Source organism: Larus michahellis, chromosome 1 (genome assembly GCF_964199755.1).
Source record: "Larus michahellis chromosome 1, bLarMic1.1, whole genome shotgun sequence".
NCBI classification, from domain to species: Eukaryota; Metazoa; Chordata; class Aves; order Charadriiformes; family Laridae; genus Larus; species Larus michahellis.
The window spans coordinates 83,505,945-83,530,842 of NC_133896.1; the positions used below are offsets into that span (position 1 = coordinate 83,505,945).

The following is a 24,898-nucleotide window of genomic DNA, read 5'->3' on the forward strand; positions in this document are numbered from 1 at the left end:
CCAGGAAGCGGGCGGGTGGCGAATCGGCGGCTCCGGGCGCGCGGGTTCTAACGGGGAGGCGGGAACCTCCTGGTGTCGCCGCCTCCCTCAGCGGCCGGGTACCCCCCCGCCGCAGCCGCCGCCGCCCGCCCGGCACCCAGGTGAGCGCCGAGGGCACCGCTCTTCGCCACGGAGGAAGCGGCCCCGGTCTCTGCCCCATCCCAGCTGCGGGGCCATGTTTACCCTGGGGGTTTGGTGCCTTCCTGGGGGCGGGGGGGTGGTGAAGGTGGACGGGATCCCGCAGGCCCTTCCCGCCCGCCGCCGGCTTTGCTTCGGCTTCTTCAGTAACGGGAGCTAACCCTGCTCGCCGTGGCGTGGGCCGCCGGTCAGGCACCCCGGAGCTGGGGACGGAGCAGCAGCAGCAGCAGCAGCGGCGCCGGTTGTGGAAAGGGTGTTTGGCCCCTTCCGCTGGGGCAGGGCGGCTGCTCGGCCGCGCCGGGGTCAGAGGCATCGGGTTATTGTCTTGAGGCGATTTGTAACTGATTCGGTTAGTCCATTTCCAACATGTAGCTTCGTTCACAAAAAAAAAAAAAAAAAGAAAAAAAAACAAACAAAAAACCCAACACCCAAACCTATAAACTCGTCCCGTTAATTTTGCTGTGGAAATATACGTTTTTTCTTTCGTTTTCTGCTTTTCTTCGCCTTGGACAGTGGTTTTTAGCGCTGGGGAGGTTTCGTCGGCTGGTGTAGTGGGTACCAGCTTTGCTCAGAAAAGAGGGATGCAAATGGAGTGGAGCCCTAGTGGAGGGAAAAATTACTGATACGGGTATGTGCTCCCGTCCTGTATTTTCATCCTGTAGACGGTTCTCTTGCTTTTCTTTCGGCCTATTTTTAGCGGTATCATTTAAAAATAATGACGGTCTATCCTAAGCAGGTTATAAAATGACAAAATAAGCTTTTTCTAAAAATGATTGCAAACTTCCCACCCTCAAGTCTACCACCTGCAGAAAGGAAGAAATAAAATCCTAATGTGATGTGAAGGATTTCAGATTTTGAGTCATGCGTGTTAGCAACTACAGTGTTTCAGTTAAAGTTTGCTGTTTATGAGGATTCTTTCTGTCCTGGTTCTTCCTTTAAGTCAAGAGGCCTATACTGTAATTTGTAGGAGTAATTACCCAAATTCATATATTGATACACCCAGTTACAGTTTAGAAGCATTCAGTGGTTTGGGAACTGGTATTTATGCTTCATTTCCGACCTGTGTATTTGGAAGTCAAATTGAGATGAGTACCTGTGAAACATTTGGGGGTTTAAGTTTGCTTGCTGGAAGCTGTTAATTATTAACAAAGCCAGGTTTTTAGTTAGCATTTTTTGCTTATGATTTTGGAAGAATGTAACTCACGTTATTTTCATTTCTCATGCAGGAAATCAACTCAAGAAGATGAAGCCTAATAAAGGAAAGACCTGCACTAGGGAGAGAGACTATGTGTACAAATTCAGTGCAGGAAATCAACATTTAGTGCTTACTGTGCCTCTCAAATTCCCTGTGCAAGAGAATATTAGTCATTTGCATGGGCGTCTAATGCTTCTGCACAATCTGCCATGCTTTATAGAAAACGGTAAGAATTGATTTCTTAGATTAGTGTGATATACCCGTTTCCATAAGTGTCTTACAACCTGCTTTAAGAAAACCAAACGAAGGGTATTTACTAGAACAGTCTTAAAAATTTTGGTTTTAAAACAGCAAAACATTAAAGAAAATTACTGTCAGCACCAGCAAGTAAGGTGGCCAAGTAAAAGGTTTTCCGAAAAACTTTATTTGTATGCTTCCTAGATGATAGCTGATACTTCCACTGATGTGTTTTGTTGATGGACAATTTTCTTCTTGTTACAATAGACCTGAAGCAATCTCTTAATAAGTTCATAGAAGAGGAAACGATAAAAGATTACGATAGAGAAGCTGAAATGGCTCTGGAAGCAGTGAAATCAGGAAAAGTAGACATAAACCAGCTGGCAGATACTTGGGCTAAAGCTTATAAAGAGGTAAGATTAAGGCTGAAAAGTTAATATTAAGGACTTGCTTTGTGAGAGTGGGTGTGCGTGTACAGGCAGAATCACTTCTGTGAAGACACAAAACTGCATTGGAATTCACTTCTACTGATCAATTCTTACATTTTTTTTCTTTTTATCTGAAAGGGATCACTAAGTCTTTATTGTATGAGTTCTCTCTACAATCAGGTTTTTCCTGAATGTAGTAGAGTTAAAAGATAAAAAATCAAGAGGTAAATAGCTAGTAATACTAAAACAAAAATAGACCTGAGGGTTATAGTGCATTAAAATCAAACCAAGAAATAGTAAAGTGGCACTCCTATCCTAGATCTGAAAATCAGCAATGAAAACTCCAAAGAGAAGGTGTATAGTTGGAAGAGACTTTTCAGCTCATTTTCTGAGTTCATGTGACTATTTTACATTATTTAGCAATGGTGAGGCTTTAGCTGGAATAATGTGTCCAGTTTTGCATGTGATCTTAAAAATAGTGGAATGTAAAAGAACTGGAAGAGTCCTAGCAAAAAAAGAATGATAGAAACTGCAGCATTTGAGGAAAAGTTTATAGGAATTGCATTTGCTTACCATGGAATATAGAAGAAAGTGGTGAAAAATTCCAAAACATATGTCTGTTATAAAGAGAATTGGAAGTAAATCATCTGCCTTAATGAACATTAACAAAATGAAGTTAACTTAACCTTTAAGAAGGAAAAATCTGTATTAGGTGAGCATGGGAATGTGATAAAACATTGAAAGAGTGTACAGTCTGGTGCTAGCGGTTTCTATGTATAGCTGAGCCTGAGCGTACGGGTTACGATTAGATCATTTCTTGGCATTTCTAACCTGCATTTCAATGATACAATCTCAATTTGTCAGCTGAGTCTGGTGGGAATGATTGCAAAGGTAAGGAGTGTTTCAGTATAAAGGAGCTTGCAAAACTGGCATCTTTGGGCCATTCTTTCTTCAATAAAAATTGCTTTTCTTAAATCAGTGTTGTTGATCAACTTCTAGTGACATCAGAGGTTAGTCATCCTTTCTAGCAAAACATTTTTGTTTGCACAGCTGGTGTTTTGGGCCCTATCTAAAATTCACCAACTGCAAATATTGCAGATATTATTGTTCTTTCCAAGTTGGTGATGGCGGAAAACTGGTATTCCTCACTGTAGTCAAAACCTTAATGTTTCTGCTGTTAGTTGCATTGAAAGAGAAAGAGTATGGGAGGGGAGAAAATGTTAAAGCTACATCAGAATATAGAAAGCTCAAATTAGGAAGGATAATTCATGTATGTTGAAGGTTGTGCAACAGTGTGCGTGCCCAGTTGGTTTTGCCCCACCATTGTGGGGAATCCTTACGTGTCCCAAAGGTACCATATGCTTTAAAATCTCTTATTTTTAGACAACATTAGAATATGCAAAACCTGAAGAAACCAGCTGGGATGAAGATTTTGCTGATGTTTATCATGACCTGATACATTCTCCAGCTTCTGAAATGCTGTTAAACCTGGAACACAATTATTTTGTTAGTATCTCAGAATTAATAAGTGAAAGAGATGTCGAATTGAAAAAACTACGGGAAAGGTATTCCTTCCTTTTCTCTTTTTTTCTTTTTTTTTTCCCCCCAATCTTATTAAATAGGGGTGCATGCCACTGGGTGCATACAACTTATAGAATGATGTGTGTCAACTTGTATTAGTCTATGTAACGCCTATTTTAATTTTATGTTTCCCTCTTTAAAGTTGTATAATATGTAGCCTATATTTTTAGGGTCAGTTATCTTATATTATCCTCAGTCACTGAAAATATTGTAGGCTAAGGCCATCAACGTAATACAAGGCTTGATTTCCACTGTTCTGTCCATGTTGTAAGTGGTATAGCAATGTAAAGTGCTTAAGATATCTAAAAAATAAAATATATTTATGTACCGTATTTTGCCTTTGTTATGATGTAATTTCAGTGAAAAATTGGAAGTTCCACAGGGTGAAAAGATGAGCAAAAGGCTTGAACCAACTTTAAATCAGAAACTTGTTGAATATGAAATTTAGGAAAGTCTACGTGGGATCCTGAGTTTCCAAATAAGCCTGAATAGCTGTACGTGACTGCTCTGCCCACAAGAGGGAACACATACAATGCAGAGTTTTCTTTTCGAGACTAATTAGGTTAAGAAAAATGAATGCACGCAAATATAGATATAGTATAGGTACTAAATACTAGGGAAGCTTGTGAGATACCAGAATATTCTAAGTAGGTATGTTTTAGCATTCTAAGTGGCAATATTCCTCTTGACTTGTGTTTGTTTAAGCTCACATTATGCAATGCATACCTGTTTATATAGTTTCTTCCAGACTGAATCTTACATATCTCTAATTTGGGGATACATGTTGCCAATACTGTGCTAGCAAAACTTTTTTCTGCTTATTGACTCTTATCAAGTATGCATCTGGAAGAAAGAGCACTTAATCCAAAGAGCAGTAATTTTGTAGAGCTCTACTGTGATCTAACTATGTGTTGACTCTGGTGGAATTTACCATATCTATTTGTCATAATCAAGAAACTCCATGTGTTGGTGGCAGCTGAAACTGTCCCAGATGAGTGTAGGTGTTGTTCTGTTTACACAGGAGCTGCTTTGGAATCCCTGACCCTCAACTCAAATTTGTTTGGTGGATATTCATTGCTAAATCTGTGCTAGGGTAAATCAATTCCTTGCTGAAGAAAGGGCTTAATGTGAAAGACTAAGTGAAGCCAGGGATTAAGAAGAGTAAGGAGGAAGTAGGTATTGGACAATCTGCCCTTTAACTCCATGTCCCCTTGCGGAATGTAGTTTGAGCTGGAAGCTCATCTGACTATTAAAAATAGGTGCATTTAGCCTGCTTCCTGGTGTTTACCTGCCTGGATCAACTGTGGTTAGGGAGGGAGGAAAGCAAGGGACTTGAGTAGGTCCATTTCAAAAACTGTTCTAATGCTAAGGATAACAAAGTGCTATTATTAGCATATCTGGAGATACTGTCGTACCTTCTTTTGAATATCTGTGAGGGCAGACTTTAAGTGTATGAATTCCAATTCCAATATGAGCAGGTGGACAAAATATTGCCTGACGTGACGTATCTTTCAACTATGTGTTCAGTTGTATTTCTGCTTGTGGTGAGCATTGACGAGTTGACTGGTACAACTGATCATTGTATCTGTAACTGTATCAACAACAACGGGTGTTCTTCTGCCATTTTTTTTGGAAGTGTTGCTTGTTGTAAATCTATATTTGTTTCTCTTTCAGACAAGGAGCAGAAATGGATAAGGTGATGCAGGAGCTAGGGAAATCACTAACAGATCAAGATGTAAATTCATTAGCGGCTCAGCATTTTGAATCTCAGCAGGTAAACTAAGTTCAGTGAACTAGAATATGTCATGCAAATAATTGTCTTAAACAGAAAACCCAAAACACTCAAATTATCACTATTGTCTTGTTAGGATTTGGAGAACAAATGGACAAATGAATTAAAACAGTCTACTGCTATCCAGAAGCAGGAATATCAGGAATGGGTGATAAAGCTTCATCAGGATCTAAAGAATCCAAACAACAGCTCAGTCAGGTATTTAATTCCTCTGTGATGCTGACTTCCATCTGTAATAGTTCAAAGGACTTGCTTTTATGTAGTCTTTATTTCAGATTAGCCATTTAAATAGCATAATCAAAGCAAATCAAAGGCAAATAAACAATCATAATTAAATATGTATATTTTTAAGAGTTTCTTCATTGTGTAATGTTGTAAGTTTTCTGTGCTAGAAAGTGTTGCAATGCACTGAACTACAACTTGAGCCGAACGGGGTTTTTACTTTTATTTACAATGTCTGTCTTTAACACTATTTCACTGTTTGTATTAATGCAGAAACAAATTGGAGAGATGTTCAAGTTCTTTCATGTAGCAGAAACAGTCCTTATCATATCACTTACTACCAGACAGTTGAATTTATGAAAAAAATTAAAACTGATATCTGAAATCTTTCTGGCTAGTTTGAACACTGTGGAGCATTTGATTTGGCTTTTTTTAAATCTCCTATTTTGGGCGGGGAAGAAACATTTTTATCTAGTAACTTCATAAATAAGGTTTGGGCTATTATAAATAGGCTAAGAAGAAATCTTTTTTCCCCCCTTTTATCCTATATTCTTATTATAACTAGGTATTATGATTTATTTTTATTTCTCAATCTCAGAATGCTTTACAAATGAGCTGGTAATGTAAATCTAACAGCGGAGTCTGCTCTTCCTGCTGGTATGCACCTGGAGTATTGCATGCCAGAAAGGCAAAACCTTATAAGGGTGGAATTCATTCAAATAGACTTAGTCCCTTGGTTTCCACAAAGTAGCTGAAAATAGTTTAGAGAGCTTTCAGAAATATTGCTGGTCTTGAACAAAAATTACAATAAACTTTTCAGTATGTTTCTTATTATTTTAGTGATGAAATTAATGTTCAGCCCAGTCAACTGAGAGAATCTGTAGAAGGAAATGGAAGAATTTATGAAGAGCAAAGGCTGTTAGAAGAAAGTTTTACTATTCACTTGGGTAAGTAAACTGACACCAAAACCAAACATAATAACAGATGCTAATAAATAATGTATCTAAGCCATCTATTATTTACAGTATTTGACTGTTAATGTCTATAATATATACAGTTTGTAATTGAAGTACAGTATGGTATAAACTGTATCAAACAGTATCTAGCTACCTGAAATATACTTAATGGAAAACATTCTAGAAGCAAGTTTTTATCCACTCTAGCAAGGTGACTGGTGTAGAAAAGCATACTAACATCAAAACACATAGCAGTTAAAGGTTATGTTTTAACTTTTCTTATGTTTGGTAAGAAACTGTGGGTATTAAATTCAACTCCACAATAAATTAACAGAAAAATAGATGCTTAAAACTTTTATTTTTTGTTTATGCAATAGAGACTTCTTACACTGTTTTGACTGCATTAGTATTTCATCCATAGCCTTACAATAGGGAACAAGGCTCATTTCAGGTATAGGTAAGCATTGCTTTGTAAAATTTGTATGTGGAAAATATTGTATTTTAACTCTTATTTTGTAAATTGCTGATATGTATGTAAAACTGAATATATGGTTAAGAACTTTCTTTGAGTATCATTGATTATATTTCCCTCACAGACCTTTTTCACAAAACTTAGGGTAGCACTTTGATCCCTTGCATTTTAGTAACAATTTTGAGTTTCCTCTCTTAATGCGTGTTTTAAAATCATTTATATTCCGTACAGGAGCTCAGTTGAAGACCATGCATAACTTGAGATTACTGAGAGCCGATATGCTGGATTTCTGTAAACATAAGCGCAATCATCGAAGTGGAGTAAAACTTCACAGACTTCAAACCGCCATGTCTCTCTATTCAACTTCTCTCTGTGGCCTGGTTTTATTGGTAGATAACCGTATCAGTTCATATAGCGGCATCAAAAGAGGTGAGCCCTCTAATGGGGTATGTTGTGTCAGTGGAAATGAATGTCACTTAAAAACTCTTCTTTGACAAAAAATATTCCCTGTGGAATTAAAATTTACTAGAGACCCTAATGCTTTGAACGTGGTATTGCAAAAAGGGTAACAAATGCAAAAACGGGTATGGATAAGGATGGGGGACAGAGTTATGCTCTGATAACGCTGTTCTCTCTCTCATCTCTTTCCTAGGTTTTGTGTTTGAGTAAGGAACATGTTAGAGTGAACATTCAATGTTGATTTCCCTGCCCTAGACTGACTTACTATAGGGGCTTATAACTCTCTAATGTCATGTTAGCATACTGAACCCTATTTGCAAAGATGAAAATGAAATAGGCTAAAATTTTAAATTGATAAGTAAATATATAAAAATACCATGTGTTTTTGGTATCTGCAGGATTATGAATTCCATTGAAAATGAACAATAGGGATATTAATTGCCTACTCTTGGAAAGCTTGATTAGTAGCCATTTTAAGTGTGTGCCTTTTGGAGTAACTGGACACTATGATGACATTTTGTATCAAGGTTAACCAATAAAACGTATTTGTTCCTGTTTCAGTTTTGGTCACTGGGGCTTTCTCTGAACCACATGATTGAGTTTCTCATCTTACTCTTGAAGTTTAATACCAAAATATTTACACTTGAAATGTCTTTTTGCCTGGAGCCCCTATTACTCATCATTATTCTAGCATGCCATAAAAAAAATAGACTCTGGTTGTTCCTATTCTCTGAAAACCAGTGTGGAATCGGGCTTGTTGCAAGAAGGAAGGGGAAGTATACCAGTGAAAATTGCAGTTGCATTTGTGCTGTTGATGATTTCCAGGTTGCTTTGTTCCGACAGTATTATTTCATACTTGTACTCATTTTTGGTTACTTTTTTTTTTACTGCTTAAATATTTAAATTAATAACAAATAGAGAAGATTTGGTTTTGTACTAAATCTTAGGTGATAAGAGAAGACAAACATTTAAGTAATACTGTTAAGCACAAAATTGCATCTTCTAGCCACCAATTAGATCTTGCAGCCACAGTAGAGGGGAAAATAAGGGACTGTATCACAATCTAAAGTATAATCCTCAATAAATTTTGATTTCTTTGAGTTCTGAAGGGACTTTGGCGAACTTAACTGTGGGCACATTCCATAGCTGCCTGCACCACCATTCTTTTTAAAATTGTTGCAGAAATGAATGTGTCTCATATCTCAGCTCCTCTGACCTGGTCGGATATATTACTTTAAGCCATTAGTGAATATCTGGTTGTACTGAGACCCCAAATCATTATAGGCAGCAACTAAGGTTTGGGCACACTTCTTTAAATCCACTCTGTGGTGCAAGTGGTAGCTTCTGGTGGAAGAGTAGTAATAAACACCTTTGAGAGGAGACTTTGCTCTTAAACTGTTAAAGTTGTTTGTTGCAAGAGCACTAGCCAGAACCAATTCTCCTTCCTAACAGGCTCTTTAAGAAATAAATATGCTATGGGTTCAAAGGTTCGTAGAATTGCTCTATAGAAGACCTTTAGATAATACATTGATGCTATTGTTTAAATAGAGAGGTAATGACTTGTGAAGTCTAAATTTCTGGGTTATAAAAGTGCAGAAACAATTTTGTGCTTCCATTTTAAAGATGGGGAAAAATACAAATAGCCCTCATTTTGTGGTGGGCTAGAAGCTCCCTTAAATGTCTGAGGTTTTCAAAGGTAGCTGGTGTAAATGAGCTTCATGTAAGCATGCTGTTTATCCAAGCATTTGACATTGTTTTGAGAACACCAGCCGCCACTCATCAAGTATTAAACGGAGACGGGCTCCAGGCACATGAAGTCCTGCAACTTACGTGGTTGATGTTTGTTTAGCTGTATCCTGAGGAAGCTTAAGAATATGCTTCTTTTAGTGTATTTTGTTAGTTCTGCTTTGTCTAGCAAACATCTTAATGTTGCATCTTTGGTAAATCTGTTATCCAAAAATGGTTCCATTTATCTCAAAATTCAGGATGTATGAGAGGTATTTGCAAGACCGAAAACCATGACTGCAGTGTTTTCTGTATTTCTTGCAATGTGTAAAGAGCAACTAGCAAAAAATACCTTTTGAAATCAGACTTGGACGCCTTTCTAGAAAACAGCCTTGAACAGAAAGTTAAACTTATACATGAACTTTCAACATGCTCATTTCATTCAGACTGTTTTTCTAAGCTAGGTGAATAGTTTCTTTATTTACTTTATATATTTCCTAGCTCAAGTCTCTTATATTGGGACTTCGTAGGGCTACTGTGAGTCAGGTTTTGAGTAGGTGTAGCCACTCAGGTAAATGATAAACTATAATTAAAGTTAATTTTAATTTAAATACAAGATATTTTTCATTTGTTTCTTTCAAATAAAATGTCTTGTGACCATATTTTATCTTGATACACGCAGAAGACACAATCTTTTGGAACATGAGCTGCTTCTTCCCTTGGTTTTGGACACTAGAATTTAATAAAGCCTTTTGAAAATAGGTTTTATGATGGAGACAAGACTTCTTGTAAAAAGATAAAATATATTAAGATTTTTCTCTCTACCCTGCCAGTTCCTGTTGCAGCTTGTTCGCAGGAGTATACGGTGCTCTGCAGATAGGCAGAGTACATTAAGAACTTTAAGGAGGATTAGAGCAGGTACCTCAAAATGGGAAATAAGTAACAATTGCTTAGTATAGTCCAGCTTGATGATAGCTTGTTTTGGCTCCCATTGAGTTGCTTGGAGAGATGACTGGACATCAGAATAAGGAGCTTAGAATACCAGTCACAGAAGCAGTATGTTATGATTTTAATTATCAGTATAATATTTCCAAATCTGATGTAATACTTATCAGGAAAATAAACTTGCAGCTCTTTTCAGCTGATGACACTTTTCTTTAGCTTTCAGATCTGTGTTTTGAGAACTAAAAGGAAAGAACTGTAATTCCAGCTTTCCAGATACACTGTTGATGAATTTCATTAATAGTTTTGATTTTTCAAAGCAAATTGGAATGCCGTTGTTGCTGCTGAAAGTACCTACTATATATGCTTTAGTAAAGTATCACAGATTGAAGGACTGTTGGTCATAAGACATCATTTGTAAGGCACAAATAAATTTAATGCACATATATTATTGCTGTTATTTTGGGTTTTGTTTGAAGAGCAACAGCAGTCAAGGATTTTTTTTTTCCCCCAAGTAATTAATTTCTTTCAAAAAACGTTTTGTCTCTGCCATAAATTTTTTAGAATTTGAAGTGGTGTACAGCAGGGCTTTGTCTAGTTTTGGGACGGGTTGCCTTTGTAACTGGCCTTGCTTGAACAGTAGAGCAGAATTATGTAATGTTACTAAGCACAGCCTTATGATGTGGATTTTGATCTTATTTTTTTCCTAGATTTTGCAACTGTTTGCCAAGAATGCACGGATTTCCATTTTCCTGGAATTCAAGAACAGCTTGAAATTGTCCAGAAGGTTGTACTTAAGGCCAGAGCACAGCGTAGCAGTAAGTCGAAAAGACATCATGGTCAGTGACAACCAAAATTACTTTCCTTGAAATAGAATAGTGGTCAGCTGAATGATTATTGTTACAGGAAGGTTGATTTCAGTATTCTTCAGTTACCTGATCTATAAAACAGAATGTTTGAGTTTATCAATAAAATCTGAGAAGTCTGCATGAAGTTCTCTCTTCACAGATAGCATGTTCACGTGATGTCTTTGGTGCTATAACAGACATACCTTACCACAAAAAAAATAAAAAATAAGTGTACGAGTCCTTAGGTTCTGATCACTCTTTAACAGCATACGTGTATAGGGTCGTTGTGCTTTCCTCTGCAGTTTAAACTGCCTGCAGACACACAGACTTTATCTTACTTGACTTTTTTATTTTTATTTAAATGTAAAGCTTTAAAAATTTCAGAAGAGGAGTTATGACTTTTTCCCTTCTGTAAAAGTGAATGCTAAAAACTGAATAATAAATTGACTAAATGTGTATACTTTTTAGTGCTGACCAGATCCTTGTGAATGATTTACTTTGCAGTTATATTTACAAATGGCTGTGATATTTTCTGACCACACGGTGTTAAGGCAGTACTTGTACATCATGAAACTTTGTTTTTCTTGCAGAGAACTACTTATGTTGTTTAAATATGTCAGTAACATGAATAGATTCATAACAGTACATAGAGAAACAAGTTTTCTTAGGAGCCTGCATATTGCTATAGCTTGGGGAAAATACTGAAAGCTGGTTTTATACTGCTGATTTATGTAAACGTCTTTGCTTGTAATACTAGAAACAAATTTGTTTTAAATAGTTACATTATTTAAAAAGCAATAGCAAGGTACTATGTAGCTGTGGGGGTGATTTGGAAAGTTTATTATGTTTGAGAATGTTGTGTTTTCTTTTGTCCAAATGAAGAGGTATCATAAGATGATTAAATAAGAAAGCTGATGATTTGAGATAGGATTCAGTTCAGTGTCTTTTAAAGACAGCAAAAACACTTCCTGTCCATCCGTCTGCTTTTGGGGGACTTTATGGTAACTTTATGGTAAAAATTCAAGCCAGATATCATCTTAGTACATCAAACTTTCATGAAAAAGTGTAATTAATAGATTATATGTTTAAATATTTTTGCTATGTATTTATGTACAGAAAACAGAAGTAGTGGAAATGAAGATAAATTAAAGAATATTGAACGAAACCAGTCAAATATTTTGCCGGGTGAGTTCCGCTGCATTTTCCCCCTCCTCTTAAAGCAATTTGTGTTATATAGATGTGCATTTTTAGCTCTAAAGTCAGAACATAAATTATAAACCAAACCCAAGTTGACCTCAATCAGAGGAGAACGATGTTCTTGTGGCTAAGGCAGAGAACTGGGTGTCAGGACATCTGGTTTCTATTCCCAGCTTTGCCGCTGCGTCATGTGACTTGGGGCAAATCACTTAACGTCTCTATGCCTAAAATTTCTTTTCAGAATTTGAGGGTGAAAAAAGGATCTCTGAGCATCTTGGGAAAAGGTGAAACTTAAAGACTAGCAACTAACTTTATTTTTGAAAATATTTATATATATGTCACTGTCCTGATACAGTAAAGCATTTTAGAATGTATTTTTTAACTTTGAGAATGCACAGATCCATTCCTCTCAGAGAGGAAGTATCTTCTATATGTATTATGAATTTTAGTAAGGAAAGCTTCTGTGGAATTTGAAGATGAATACGCAGTGGAAGGAGGGAGGAGTTAAATCCACACGACCCATGGTTGAATAAGAGAGCTTCTTAATATCGCTTTCATGATTGTCTTAGATCTTGTTAATGTAAGTGGATTATAAATCAACTCGGGTCCTTAACAGATAAATCCCAGTGAATCTTGCTGCAGTGGCTTGTGTATTATTACTCTTAGATGATCATTGCTGGGGATTACTACCTCCTTAGCAGTCATCAGAAAGGAGTACATACCCATGCTTCAGCTGTCCCAGTACAAAGGTAGTATCTTAACTTAAATGACCAGTGACAACAGGTTTGAGGAAAGATGTTGACTGAAACAGTAGGAGTATTGTATACCAGCTTTTCTGTTGAGTCTAGTATAGACTTTTTATCTCAAGCAGAAAGGTAAGATGGAGAGACCTGCATTTCACTGCCCCTTATCCTTTCTTTACCTTTGATAAATGAATAGCGAGTCTAAAAATAACCCAGTAAGATGTCTTGGTAACTTTTTGAAAACAACTCGGTAACTGATCTTCCCATTACTATGAATTATTTTAAATTCTAACGATCACTGATACCTTCGTCTTCCAGTACATATCTCAGTTGTTACGTAACCCACTATCTTTTTCCACAGACTTTTCACATCCTTTATTTTAACCTATCCATTTTTGGTATATTTCCGCCTCCCACATCTGTCTGCAATTCAGTGCTTACGTTGTATATTTTGAGTATTACACCTCCTCTGCGTTTGTTTTTCTGTTTCATGCTATATATAGATCATATCCGCCTGTACTGGCACTGTTATGTCTTATTACACCAGGTGTCTGTGATGCCAGTGAAACCCATCAAAGCAGGGAAGTGAGTGTAGGATGAATGTAAAACAATGATATTCCAAGAGATTTTAGATCAGTTGGTTTCTAACTATTTTTTATCTCATTATGTATGTGTTCTGATCTCCGGTGTATATTTGTATTTGCCTTTTGTCTTAACTGACCCTGTCCTTACGTTGCATAACAATTGTTGTTCAGCACAGATCACTACCATGATATCTTGCCTTCTTGGTTTATATTATTCTGTAGGAGAATTCTACATTACACGCCATTCAAATCTTTCTGAAATTCATGTTGCTTTTCACCTCTGTGTGGATGATAATGTAAGATCTGGGAACATAACTGCTCGGGATCCTGCAATCATGGGACTCAGAAACATTCTCAAAGTTTGCTGCACACATGACATTACTACCATTAGTATTCCTCTCCTGTTGGTGCATGATATGTCAGAAGTAAGTAAATGTAAAGATTTGGTTTGTTTTTATCTTATAGAATGGAACGAAAGTGTTTTTTGCAAAAGGTGTGTTTTATGCTGGTTTAAGCCAAATGGGATGGTTTATCCCAGTCACATGCTTTTGCCACATCATTGTGCTGGCACTCGTATCTATATGGTAACCCAAATGAAGGAAATGAACCAGTTAAAAGCGTTACAGCCTGGTGAATCGCTTTAGTTTTTTATTCCCACCCCTCATTTTGGACACCTCACTTCCTTGATCCAGCTCATTGCACAAGTATTAATGAAAGATGGGACTACATGCCTGGAAGTCTTCTGGCAACAGCTCTTGCTTAGACACTGAACCTTCAGAGTGGCTGATGTGATAGTGATACCAGATCCCCAGTTTTGATTGTTGCTAGTTAGAAAACCTCAAAACTAAGTTTTATGAGCAGAACTAGCAAAGCTTGGCTTAGAGTTCTGTATCCCTAAACACCACCTCAGCCTTACACAGCAGCAACCAGATTTCACCTTTGCTCTGAATTGTCTCCTTCTTCATTGCCTAATCACTTGCATCCTTAATTTCTGCCCCTGTTTCCTCTCTAAGTCCCCCAGATACTAACTGGGCAAGAAGCAGCATATTGCTGAGGCTCTTTGTAGATACAGTGAGCTTAGTTATTGTGTTGAGCTTTTGTATTGTTTTCTTCAGTGGGACGCTAATGTAGAGCTTGTCTCTTACTCACCTGTAAGCTTTCACAGTGCATAGTAAATGAATACCATTGACAACTTCTTTTCCTCTGTCGCATCTGGCACACAAGATAATAGCAGAGAAGAAAAAGGGGTGGGGAGGCAAGGAGAGATGCAGTGTACAGGCAGTACATCCATATGCCTCACCTCCTTAGGAGGTGACAAGTCTATAAACTTAAAGAAATGAGAAAAATAAGTAATGCTGCCATTATTGATGCCCTTGCACAGATAATTATAGTCTGTTGTGGGTTTTTTGTAAATTACTCTTTGATTTTTCAGTTGTAAATTTCTATGCTGCCTTTCCTTCTTTGAAAATGCCTGACTCATAGTAAGATAAAGGCTCACCAGTGGATTAACTTTAATAGTGACTTTTTTAACATAATTTGATTGGAACACAGCGTAGAAGTGACCCCTTTTGCAAGATCAGGGTCTATTATTGTGAAAGTTAAAAATGTCCAATAACGAACTTCTAAAGGATATACTTCCATACATAAAAGTATACTTTTAGGAACAGATGATATTATTTCTGAAATTTTTCATCTATGGTATCGTCCTTTTTTTGGGGCACAAGTACAAGTAATCTACTTGCAGGACAGTAGCCCGGGTTACTCATGGGACCTAGTTACTGTGTTTCATAAATTTATTGACCTTTTTTCTTAATCAAGTTTCCATATGACTATATTATTTTTCTTTTCTTTTTCTTTTCTTTTTCTTTTCTTTTTCTTTTCTTTTTCTTTTCTTTTTCTTTTCTTTTTCCTCAAACCTTGTTACTCTTAGCCTTCATTTGCATATCTGTATTTTAAAATACTGATAAAGCACAAGACCAAGTGTTCAACTTGCTTTGAGAGTGTGTTGATGCTTGGATGCGTGAAACTGAAGAATTATCTTCTTGTCTATCAGTGGGTTCTTAAAAGGTTCTGGTAAAACAATTTACATTTTATATTAAGTTTTAAGTCTTTGCAGAGTAAGCAGAAGGTGACCTGTATGATAAGTGTATGTTTAGCCAAAACCGCATTGTGTGAATTGCATTAGCAGCATTGCTTATTACAGTGCTTTGCAGCTGGCTGACCTAATTTGAAACACACAAATATGTAACTTGTTGTTGAGGGAAAAGTGAATAATAACAGATTTCTGAAAGTTAACCTGAACTTGGTGCCTTCAGCAGCCCCAGTTTTGAATCTGCATTTACCACCTACATAAAAACATTTTTGTAAAGTGGTTAACCAGGAGCACAGCTGCAGAGATGTTTGCATGCTATGCTGTGACAGGCATTCATCATGAATTTTGGCTGTGCTTTTCCCAAAGGTTTTCTTTTATGGATGGAAGAGTGGTGTTTATAACCTCACAGAAGTAACGAGTGTGTCAGTCTCAATGAAGCCATTACATTTCATTGTTATTTGACCTTTATATAAAACTAATTTATGTTTTTTCTGTGAAAAAAAAAATTAGGAATTCTGTTTTCCTTAGTTTTTCTTATGACGAGAACAACAAAACCTGATTTCTCTGTTCTGATCGTTAAGTTGAATGAAGGAAAGAAACTGAGTTCGGTACTTGAGAAAGGCAAAAGCAGACAAGTTCAAATTCAGGACAACTGGAGTGTTACTGTCTGATCACTGTTCTCAATCTAGTATAAACTGATATATAAACTGGGGATTGAAATGGCTCTAATGGCATGATATCGCTAGAAGTGGTAGAGCTGGCACATTTCCTTGGTAGTTTCAACATAGGAGCTATTGCTGCTGTCCACACAGCAACACTGAGAAAAATTTGACTCTTCAAGGATCTCAGGCAGCTGTCTCTATTACCATGAGACAAAAATGTTTTTAAAAATAGTAGAAATGAAGGGAGTATAAACTGTGTAACAAATGTTTATGAACATGGTTTATGTAAAGAGAGTATTGATGGTATATTAACCTCAAATATTTGTCTGAGTTTCCTGCCATTAAATGTATAGTTGCTCGTACAGTGTTTAGGATTTGCGTAGATATAATTCGAGTAAACATCTTACTAATTCTTAACTTACTAAAATTAACCACTGAAATTTGATTTGAAACCTATTTCCCACAGGACATTTATGGACTTCAGTGTTTTCATTACCTAGTTATGACATGGTTCTGCAAAGGCATGAGCCCTGAGCTCTAGAAAAGCAGCAGCCCCATGTAGGGAGTCTGTCAGATCTGTTTGAATAAAAAGGTTTGCAACATATCTTTCTAATCAGGCTTCTTTTTTTTTTTTTAATAAGCAGAAGAAATCTTAATTTGACAACAAATCATTGCATCCTAAAAAGGAGTGAGGTGTGTTCTCTGCTAGTGAACAAAACCAAAAGTCCCAGGTGTTTTTTTTTTACTTGCTTGAATGCTATTAACCGAAACTCACTATAGGAGAGGGGGTCTTTGCTTTATTTTTTCCTGTCCCCGGCGCTGTATTTTGAGTTGGTACTTAGCCAGTCCTTCATCGTTTAGCTGTTACTTAATTTGCATATAGAGAAAAATCCTGATAACATGGCAAAATTGTGAGAACTTGCATTTTTGAAGATGGATTAGAATTGAATCACTACTGTGTCATTTTCAGTTCTTGTGGCTTGCACGCAGTGACATTCTGGATTCAACCTGTTATTTCCATGAGTGCCCACAAGATTTAACATCTATGTTCCTCTGAAATAGTCCAAGGAATGGTGTCATATCCTGCTGTTTTGATCAGTCCTTTTAAGGCTTAGTTCCCTTTATTGATTACGCAAGGTACTCCTGAGTTGCCTTCAGAGCAACAGGACATTTCTTTTTAGACACTTGGCTTTTACCTAAGCCGTAACAGTGATCAAAGCTAACAGTAAACGCCTACGTTACTTGTGACAGAAAGCACACATAGGCAAATAAATTATAACAAAGACCAAATATTTCTTCCAGAAAGCTTAGAAATGGGAAAAAAAAAAAATCTTGTCCAGCATTGTTCTGTCTGATTATTGTGTTGTAGACTCTACAAGCAGCATCTATTTATGCAGTGTTTTACATCATGAAGGAAAGTTTTCTGAAAATTGATTTCTAGCTTATGCTGATTTTAACACATTACATACTTTGGGCATGGCAGGAGACACTCCCACCTAAGTAGGAACTTTGGCTTTCAGCAGTTGTTTAATGCAGCTATGTTCAATATACTGTTTCAGTATTATCAGTTTGCGTTCTTAAATAACCTTGGTTCTCAAGTAACTTTTTTTCATCCTGAAATTAAGCTCTTTGGAAATGACAGATTGCACCGTGTTTGGCATTGCCAAATAAAGGCTGGCTTTACTGAATATAAAATTACATAAAGTGTAAATTTGAAAAGGTACATAGAATGATAAATTTGTTTCCACGTCTATATTCCTGTACTCAGACTAGGAAGGGCTCATTTTGATTTTGAAGAGTACAAATAGGTATTATTTTCTTTCTGAGAAGTGTTTACAGTGACAGTCATTCTGTCCTTGACTAGGAATATTCACTTTGTAGTGTACAGCCAAAGAATGTTTGGTGTACTGAAGCATTTAAACTGTTACTTAAATTATTTAGACCAGTGCTTGTAGCCATATCTTAAGATATCTTAAACCAGTGTGATTTTCGTATCCCATCTTGATATTTAGGTAAGAATTTGCTGTCTGTTAATATGCATCTATAGGGGAGAAGGGCTTCTTCCAGTTTCAGTATTAGAGAAAAGATTTTTACTGAAGGCAGTGGGTATGCCAATAAACCTTAATTAGAATCATCGAGAACAGCTAGGAATCATTGGTTACTGCTGTTAAGATGTGGTCAGGAGCCTATCTTTGGCTAGCGGAAGCATGAATCTGACCGTTATCCATTGGATGTTACACATTTTTCTGAAGGTCCACAGGGGAATTGAATGGACCCATTTCCAGTGACGTTAATAGGGTCATCAACAATATTTTTATTCAAGATCTCAGCTTAAAAAAGTATAGACTGTTCTGACGCTGGGCTCTCCTACCAATAAGCAGTGGCAGTGCTTTTATGGTCACCTATAAGGTATATACCACCTGCCTAGAATAGTCTGGAAAACTGAATCCCTCTTTGTGGCCTGTAATGCTACCTGAATACCTGATGGAAAAATGTGGTTCTAAGGCAAGAATGCATTATTTTTAATAACTTCCCTGCTACTCTGGCTGGTTAGATCCATTGGGCATTGAGGCTTTTCTTTTATTAATTTTTAGGAAATGACCATTCCGTGGTGCTTAAAGAGGGCGGAGCTTGTGTTCAAGTGCGTCAAAGGTATGTTAGTGAATGCTTCAGCTGTTTGTGTTGCATCTGGTGACACCCAGCCTTAGCTCAGGCTGTATATTTTACAAAAAAAAAGGTGGTTTCAATAATTTAATGCTTGTTAAGATATACACTTAGATTTTCCTCTTTCAAATTAGTAACTGTCCTACCAGGAAATAGTCTCAGACACTTAGAATGGAGACTAAAAATGTTTCAAAAGTATCTTTTCAACTTAAACATAGCAGCAACTGCCTTACTGCTGCTTTGAGCCATCTCTGAAGAAGAGCAAAAGCTGGTCGTTCTCTATAGTGTAATTTCTGGTGTCTCTTGTATTTTGGTTTCCTCAAACAATGAGGACTCCCCACATTTTTCCAAGACAAATTTATACCCTAATTAATGTCTTTGCTGGAAGGTTGTCATGACTCAACTTGGTTTTCTGTTTTTCCAAGTGGTGTTATTACTTACTGTGTTCTTGTGTGCTGCACTTACATACTTGAACCGGTCTTTTCAAGTATTTAAAATGTTAGTAGTGTTAATGTTCTTTCTACAACCTACTCAAGGAACCTCTTCCTATCGTGACATTTAGTAATTCACAATGAAATATCATCCACATAGCCATTTTCATTAAACGGGTATTTTTCTGAGTATATTTGTCACGAGTGTTTTCCTGTGGACCTTGTAGTTCATTTGTTACAGTAAGGAAATGCTAGCATAAAAATGCTGTATTGTAACGAGCAGTAAATGAGTGCTGAGCTTTTTCCATACAAGTAAGTCCAGGTACTTTCTGTTGCTGACAGATTGTCAGTGTACTTTTGGTGAGAGGCTTGTACTTATTCATGTGGATGGGATCATGTGAGAGCTAAAGGAAAGAGCTATTTCTCAATGAAAGCAAGCCATTGAAAGAACTCATAACCGTCATATTTGGAGAAATCTCTTGCTTCTGCTGGCTAGCAGTGTGCCATACAGTAGCACTGGTTATTCTGCTCCTCAATGGTATATTGATTTTCTCTAGAACTCATCAGATTTTCCAGTTAAAGCAGACTTCAGTCAGGGGATTGGCCAAGTCTGATTTAAATGTGATTAATGACATTAATGACATTGTTGAAGATGTCCCGGCTTACTGCAAGGGGGTTGGACTAGATGACCTTTAAAGGCCCCTTCCAACCCGACACATTCTATGATTCTATGATTCTATCCCTAGTTAAGGCAGCTAAAATCCTAATTGTATGTGAAAACTCACTCACTGCTTGATAATGGTGTAATTGACAGGGAAGATTGCGTAGGTATTGCATACAGTATGAATGCTGTTTTTTAGGTTTCATGATGGAAATGGCCTCGTGGGATGGAGGAATTTCTCGAACTGTACAATTCTTGGTACCACAGGTAGGTTAAACCGAGTTCATAGCCAGACTAGGAGACTGTTGGAACAAGAAGTTAAATGTTAGCAGTTTTGATTTCTTTTCGAGTAAGCTTAAATTCATCACTGTGGTTTTGGTCCCTTGCCTATAAAACAGCAATAGAGGGGGTTATATTTTTGGATATCCTGTAGTACCTTCTGAGGATGCTAGAATTTCAAACTGGGAAGTTCACCTTTACAAATGGTGAATATCTGACCTTTGAAAAAGATACTTTTCTGCTATTATTTACTCTGAGGAGAAGGCCTAACTTTGCATTACATAAGTTTAGATGTGAATTAGTTATATTGTCTAACAGCTTGGAAAGTTGCAATGCATTGAGTTCAGTCATGCTTCCACAGACTCATTGATGACTCTAGCTATTTGAAGTTAATTGAAATTAAGATTCTGAAACTACTTAATTTGGTGTTCTAGCTGATCTTGAGAAACAGAAAGTTTTCCAAAGGTGGCCAGCACTAAGTTTTATTTGTTCTAAAAAGTGGTACTGGAAGTAATATACAAATCAGAGTTATGTTAGGAAAGAAATAACATGTATTTCTTGACAAAATAGTAAAGGGTTGAGCAAGGAGGAAGCCAAGAATAAACCAAGTACTGAAGTTGAATCTGATTCTGGAATTTGGAGAGCAGGAGTCCTGTAGATAACAAACAGCACCATCCTGCTTGTGCTAGGCAGAAGTAATCAATTACTGGAATGAGAAATCTACTGGAAACAGATATGTCACACAAATAGCCAAACAGTATTTTTAGGTAAATCTTTTTCTTTTGATTAAACTAAGTAGAATTATAACATATAGTTTGAAAATGGTCTCTGTGTTCTTCTGAAAAACAGCAATTTTCTTAAATGTCAAGAAACAAAATTGAGAGAGACTTAATTCTTCCAAACTACAGCAAAAAGCCAAAGCTTACTGGTGTATCTTTTTAATTTCTTTTTTCCAGACAATTTCTGAGGAAATGTTTTACCAACTGAGTAATATGCTTCCACAAATCTTCAGAGTGTCCTCTACATTGACTTTGACCTCTAAGCACTGAATTTTTTGCATCCGTAAGATGCATGCTGTTGACAAAGAATGAGGTTACAGAGATTCTGGATTGGAATGTCTCTTTTCTGAGGGATGATGACCCTGAAATGGTATTTGTTGCAACTTCAAGAATCATGTCATCATAATAGAAGATAAAAGCTGTCTGTAGATGGGTATTAGCAGTTGATTTTTGCCTCTTGCTTTCTGTTTCAGCAGAGTATTAATGTTGAATTCCTCACCTTTATCTGAAAGATGTTCAATGTAACTTATTGTATGTGATTTACAGAAATATAAGTCATTCCCATAATTAAGTAGTAGGAATAAGAGCTTATGGTAGGAATAGGATCTTCTGGGTGGACTTCAGGTTGTTGGGTTTTAAAAACATTTTCTGAATTTACTCAGTGACATTTAAAAAACTATGAACAATGTCAGGTGTCTCCTTAGAATAACTTTGACGTAATTTGTCACAGTTGTCTTTCCAGGGTCACAGTGACCACAAAATAGAATGTATCACTGCCTCATTTTACCATTTTACTATTACAAAATGAATGAAACAAGCATTTAGCCTGCTGCACTTTGTAAATCACAGAATTGTTAATTTTTTTTAAATTATTTTTCCTTTCTTATTTTTTGATCTAGTATGTTAACTTTTTGCTTTATTTCAAGATTTCACATGGACAAGTCTGTCACGTGAACAACTTAATAACAACACAATGGTGTTCTCATTACTTTGTGGTACAGGTATATTTTGCTGCCTATTAATTATTAATGTTTTATGACTAAGCAATCTAATCAGAAATGCTGGGGAGACAGCTCAAGATGCAGCTCTGAAATTTCTTGGGACAAACGAATCCAGTCCAAAAAAAAAAAAGCCCCTGCCTCCCCATGATGCTGGGTAGCGGGGAGGTCGGGAACTACCTTTCCCCCATGTTGGACAGTCAAGCCTTTTAAGCTCAGCTGTGGACCCGGCAGGAGGCTGGGATCGATCCTTCAGTGCTGAGACTGGCCACAGGGAAAGTCCTGTCTGAAACTGGGATTCTCAGGGCTGCCGGAAGAGTCAGGCTTACAGCGAAGCAGCTGGGGTGGTGAAGGTCCCAGGTAGCTTTCTGAAGTCCACGGTTCTGTTCTGTAGGAAGCTCGGGGATCCTGGCAGAACTGGCTCAGAATCTGCAGTCTCTTTCTATGTATTGCTGAAATTCCGCACTTGAAAACTGGAGGTCCTGGAAGCCAACTCAAAATCAAATTATTTTCTATTTTCAGTGTGTTAGTTTGGGGTTTTTTTAAATATTATCATTTAGTTTGATAAATGTGAAGATTGCAAATCTCTGTTCAGGGGAAACGGCATAATTTAAAATTCTCACAGAGAATCAAAGGAATATTAAGCAGTTCAAGATGTTTATAAAGTTACTACGTAATTAACGAACTCTTAGCCTAGTATTTTTATCGAGTCCTGCATGCTGTAGAGAAGCTATGTAAGTGACCCAGCAAACATCTATTGCTGAACCATGCAAGTAATGTGACCTAATTTGGTGTTCTAGAAAAGAAGGATGTAAATTCATCTAGAAGGAGCTGGATTAATCTTCTTAGAGCTCATTTTACATTGCTGGCCTTAAGCTGAAATCAAAACTGGTCCCAGAAAAGCAAATGCTCTAACCACTATTCTGTTTGTGAAAGGCGCGGTAGCAGAAGTATTCATTTTTATAAGTCTTAAGACTTATCTGTATTATAAAAGAGTTCTGTGTTACATACTTGGTATTTCTATTTATTTAATTTTTTTTCTTCAGTGAGGACATCTATCAAGAAGTAGCCTGTAAAACAGCAAAAAATCTTGAGCAAATCATCTAGCTTACACTTTTAGACTCTATTAATAAAAATAATGCCTGAATTCTCCTGTTATTTTGCCAAAACCCAAAGACACCATTTAATTTAGTACCACCAGTGTAAAACTGCCAGTAATTTGTGAGAAAAATTAAAATTAATTTTTTGAATCTGTGTGTTTTCAGTCCTCAGTGGGTTACGTATGTATTTTTCAGCATAATAATGAATTGGTCTTCGATACTAAAAAGAACAAGCAAGCTCTAGTGGTGAGGTTTTGGAAAATCAAAGTGGTAGGAATGGTACGGGAAAACTATTAGTTCTGCTTAAAATCGTACTGAAGCCTGCCCCTTGTAAAATCCGAATTGGCCTGCCAAACTGAACCGTTGTCTAAAGGACACTTGATACAACATCTGTTATTCCCATTTTTCATATCTGTTCCCGAGGAGGTAGTGCTACCAGCGGATTTTTAGCTGTCTTTGTAGAAAAACAGAATATAGAGGTGGGATGACCTCAACTGTACTTTCTGTTTGATCTGTACCTGGCAGCCGTACAGAACGGTAGCCTACAGACTGCAATTTATGGAGTAAAGCCACGTGAGAAATCGTGTTTGGGTCATGAGAAGCTATTTGAGATTAAGAGGAAAATGACTCAATAGGCATGAGGTTTTCTATTTGTATATACAGTGCAGCGTTCCTTGGAAGGATGACAGTATTTAATGCCTTGAAAATGTTGCGTAAAATTGTATGTGTGGCTTGCATTGAATAAATTGTTATTGCCACCAGGAGAAATGAGGAGTGAAAGTCACTGTTTAGCTTTCTTTTTAACCTGCTTGTGACCAGTACAAACCGCAGGTGCCCTCTACAGAATCTGAACTGAAGTTATTACAAGAAAAAAAAAAATGTAGAGAGTCTCATCTTGTCAAGGACATAGTTAACTGACCTTCGGCCTGTTGTCTTCAGATACATCATCTGTGTCCATTTGCTTACATGGTGACTGGTAACAAACAGAAGGAGGAGGAGAATACAGACAGTTGAGAAACAGATTTACAGACCTCGTCCTGGCCAGGCTGCTTTTACCCTGTTGTAATTCCAGAAATTTCACTGTTAGTAGACGTCTCTGCCTGGAGAGGTAATAATCGCATTTCAAGTCTTTCCCTCTGCAATAGTTCACCCTGGATAGCAGAATCTAAGTTAATGAAGCGCAGCTGAAAGATGTTATTTTATAACTTTTCCCATTGTATGAGAGATGAGTGAAGTCACAGGAGGTGATTAGGGAGAGGGGATACAATTTAAAGGAGGAAATTATGACTAAGATTATGAGTTCTAACCCAGTTCTGTTATTGCTGTGAGCTTAAGAGTTGATCAGTTCGTTTGATCAGTACCTTGTTTTCTCCTCGTTAGAGGAAAGTTTAATTTATGCTTGTGTAGTATTTTGAGCATCAGTCTTGCATGCCACATTTACTCTTATTTCTTGCCTGTACTGTATCCAAAAATACGTGCTCTTCCCTGGTATTCACACCAGGTCAGAAGTGTAAAGAGATGCCTACCCTCTTCTTGTATCTTTGCCTCACTGAGGTATCAGGACAGGCCATCAGTGCTGCATAAAAATAACTGTATTACTTCATACTGTATACTGGATGTGGTAGAAGTCAGTAGCAACCACAGAATTGTTTTCCCATGGGACCGCGGAATTGC

At 37.1% G+C, this 24,898-nt stretch overlaps 1 protein-coding gene across 4 annotated transcripts; it reads left to right on the top strand.

Annotated features, from left to right (window-relative positions):
- The first annotated feature begins 1 nt into the window (after position 1).
- FERRY3 (FERRY endosomal RAB5 effector complex subunit 3) lies at positions 2-23,374 on the top strand. 4 transcript variants are annotated; one of them, XM_074589220.1, is made up of 15 exons: positions 2-140; positions 691-805; positions 1,404-1,598; positions 1,877-2,022; positions 3,421-3,602; positions 5,293-5,392; positions 5,487-5,608; positions 6,473-6,579; positions 7,292-7,489; positions 10,897-11,025; positions 12,151-12,219; positions 13,781-13,983; positions 18,907-18,964; positions 20,268-20,335; positions 21,304-23,374. In XM_074589220.1, the coding sequence occupies exons 3-15, from the start codon at positions 1,421-1,423 to the stop codon at positions 21,394-21,396; spliced, it is 1,653 nt and encodes a 550-aa protein (XP_074445321.1). In that variant the 5' UTR covers positions 2-140; positions 691-805; positions 1,404-1,420; the 3' UTR covers positions 21,397-23,374. The 4 variants fall into 4 exon arrangements, with proteins under 4 accessions (XP_074445321.1, XP_074445336.1, XP_074445313.1 ...); XM_074589235.1 differs by having other exon boundaries at positions 10,897-11,004; XM_074589212.1 differs by lacking the exon at positions 691-805 and having other exon boundaries at positions 6-140.
- The last annotated feature ends 1,524 nt before the right edge of the window (positions 23,375-24,898 follow it).